This window comes from Phanerochaete carnosa, assembly GCF_000300595.1.
Source record: "Phanerochaete carnosa HHB-10118-sp unplaced genomic scaffold PHACAscaffold_98, whole genome shotgun sequence".
NCBI lineage: Eukaryota > Fungi > Basidiomycota > Agaricomycetes > Polyporales > Phanerochaetaceae > Phanerochaete > Phanerochaete carnosa.
The window spans coordinates 4,695-8,150 of record NW_006767725.1 but is presented as its reverse complement, the minus strand read 5'-3'; the positions used below and the strand labels follow the sequence as shown (position 1 = coordinate 8,150).

Below are 3,456 nucleotides of genomic sequence, written 5' to 3'. Positions count from 1 at the left end.
CCGGAGGAAATGGAGGAGGAGGAAGAACTCAGGAACGCGACCCCGATGCCATGGACATCGATGCCGTATCCCGAGACCAAACACGCCGAGAAGGACAATGCTTCAATTGCGAAGGCAAGGGACATATTGCCAGAAATTGTCCTTCGCCCAAGAAACCCCAGCAACGCGACCAACAAGGAAGATACCAACCCAATCGCTCGCAACAAGGCAACCGTCCTCAGACAAACCAAAGATCAGGACAATGGAATAAAGGAAATTCCACCAATGTCCGCGCTACAACGGTCAGAGAGGAACCCAACCTCATTGATCTCGACAACAAACCTAGAGATTTGGTCAAAGAAGTAACCAAACTCTCTCAAGAAGATGCTAAGGATCTCTTCGCCCGTTATCTCGAAGCTAATCCGGATTTTCATGTCTGAGGGTTGCCCCAACGTCAACGCCTCTTAGAATATCAATTTCCTCTGTATTAATTGCCGACATGCAATCAAAATCGATGCATATCCCCATCCAAATCAGAGCAAAAGAAACTGTTGGAAAAGTCCTTGCACTAGTCGACTCAGGAGCACAAGGCAAATTCATCAATCGAAGAACAGTCCGGGAGTTAGGACTACAAGAGAAACCCTTAAAAAGACCAATCAAAGTATTCAATGTCGACGGAACCCCGAACGAACTTGGGTTCATTCGCAACGAAGTAGAAATCGACATGAACGTGGGAAACCAACCTACCAAAGAAAGGTTGTTAGTTACCCAATTAGGCAAACAAGACATCATCCTTGGCATGGACTGGTTACAAGAAAGAAACCTGTCCATCAACTGGAACAAAGGCACCTTAGACTTCTCAAAAAGAATTCAAAGATGCGAAATCGAGGAATTACCAGATAATGAAGGAAGAAGCATCAATGTTCTTCCATCCAACGACTCAGCACTCCTTAGAGAAGAAACAGAATTCGCGGTCACTATCTCAGAAGGAGGACAAATACCCACTAGAGGAACAGAGGAAGCCGCAGGACTTGATCTCTATGCAAGCGAAGACCAGATAATACCACTTCAATCTCGCATGCTTATCAAAACAGGGCTAAGCGCTCAAGTTCCTGAAGGAACCTATGGACGAATTGCACCAAGAAGCGGACTAGCAGTCAAAGGAATCGACGTAGGAGCAGGAGTAATCGACAGGAACTATACTGGAGAAATTCGTATACTCCTCATCAACTCCAAAATCGAAGAACACAAAGTGGTCAAAGGAGATCGAGTGGCGCAACTAGTACTCAAACGAATCTCTATGGCAAAACCCAAACAGGCCAAAACCTTACCAGGAACCAAACGAGGATCAAAAGGGTTTGGGTCTACCAACACCGAAACAATACAAGAAGCCAGACCAGAAGAAATAGCTCGACACATACTACATCTTCTCAGAAAAGGAGCACCTCTGGACCGGTCCATACACATCGCCTCGATAATCGCCTCAGAACCCATCCTACAAGCCGAACAATGCGAAGAAGGAGACTACATCCTCGCATACACCCTAGGAGACTCCTTCACATACACCATGCGCACCGAACCAGATGAAATGGCCAAAGATATAGCATCTTTATGGATTAACGCAAAAATCAACCCGGCAATGGCAATGGCACAACAAGCAACGGAGAATACAAAAAACGAACTACCAACTGCTTATCAAGACTATCAAGACGTCTTTGAAAAGCAAGCAGCCGAACGGTTTCCGGAATCAAGACCATACAACCATGCCATCGACCTGAAACCAGATTTCATCCCCAAAAATTGCAAAGTCTATCCGTTATCTCCATTGGAACAACAGAAACTCGACGAATTCCTCGATGAGAATATGCGAAAAGGCTACATACGACCATCAAAATCACCAATGGCCTCATCATTCTTCTTTGTAGGAAAGAAAGACGGAACACTATGACCATGCCAAGACTACCGGTATTTGAACGATAGCACTATCAAAAACGCATACCCACTTCCTCTTATCTCAGACCTTGTCGACCAACTCAAAGGATCCAACATATTCACTAAGCTTGATTTACGAGCAGGATACAACAACGTATGAATCAAAGATGGAGATCAATGGAAAGCAGCCTTCAAAACGAACAGAGGACTATTCGAACCAACGGTCATGTTCTTTGGACTATGCAACTCCCCGGTAACGTTCCAAGCAATGATGAATGACCTATTCCGCGACATGGTCAACGAAGGATGGCTCGTCATCTATATGGATGACATGCTTATTCATTCATCCAATCAAGATGAACATAGAAAGAGAACACGAAGAATCCTTCAAAGACTCCGTGACAATGACCTTTTCCTCAAACTTGAGAAATGCACCTTTGATGCATGGCAAGTCGAATTCCTCGGAGCACTCGTATCACACAACCAAGTTGCCATGGACCCAGTTAAAATCAAAGGAATATTGGACTGGCCGATACCAACTACCGTCAAACAAGTTCGAGGATTTCTAGGGTTCGGCAACTTCTATCGACGCTTCATCGACCATTATTCAGACATTGCAAAGCCACTCAATGAACTCACCAAGAAAGACAAGCCGTTCAATTGGACAGACGAATGTCAGAAGGCTTTCGAGACGCTAAAACAACGATTTACATTGGCACCTCTTCTATTAATGCCGGACGCCACAAAGCCATTCCTCATTGAAGCAGACGCATCACTTTTCACAACAGCAGCAGTACTCCGACAACAAGATATCAACGGAGATTGGCTACCAGTCGCCACCTGTCCCAATCCTTCAACCTGGCAGAACGCAACTACGAAATCTACGATAGGGAATTACTGGCAATAGTACGAGCGCTCGAAGCGTGGCGCCACTACCTAGAAGGAAAACCAAGCGCCACAAAAATCCTCACCGACCACAAGAACCTCACGTACTTCCGATCTCCACAACGATTGAATAGACGACAAGCAAGATGGCAGCTATTCATGTCCCAGTTCAATTATGAACTTGAACACCATGCAGGCACCAGACTCATCCAAGCGGACGCCATGACAAGAGCCTCTGCACCAGCTGATGCAAAATTCGACAATACAGAAGAAGTGTTACTACCCGAAGACAAATTCGTCGCCACAATCCTACTACCGGACTCATTATTCACCGAAGAAGCAATCATTTCCGACATTGAAATCGAAGCACCCACTTCAAGCGTGGATTATAAATTGGCAGAAGACATTCAAAAACATCTTACACATGACGACATTGCTGAACAAGTACGATCAGCACGACTAGGAAAAACAGACGCATTTCCTTTCAAGTCAAACACGGATCAATGGGAAAAAAGAGACGGACTACTCTTCTATAAGGAACGATGCTACATACCAGCAAATCAAGCACTACGACGCCACATCGTATCCTCCTACCATGATTCCCCTGGAGCTGGACACCCTGGACAATGGAAAACAGGAGAACTCATCCGACGCGAATAC

General features: G+C 45.3%; 1 protein-coding gene across 1 annotated transcript; it reads left to right on the top strand.

Annotated features, from left to right (window-relative positions):
- Positions 1 to 9: 9 nt before the first annotated feature.
- On the top strand, positions 10 to 419 carry PHACADRAFT_202051 (uncharacterized protein; the record flags this gene model as incomplete). The annotated part of the gene is made up of 2 exons (XM_007402316.1): positions 10 to 266; positions 326 to 419. 2 exons carry the CDS (start codon positions 10 to 12, stop codon positions 417 to 419), a joined length of 351 nt encoding a protein of 116 aa, XP_007402378.1.
- Positions 420 to 3,456: the final 3,037 nt, after the last annotated feature.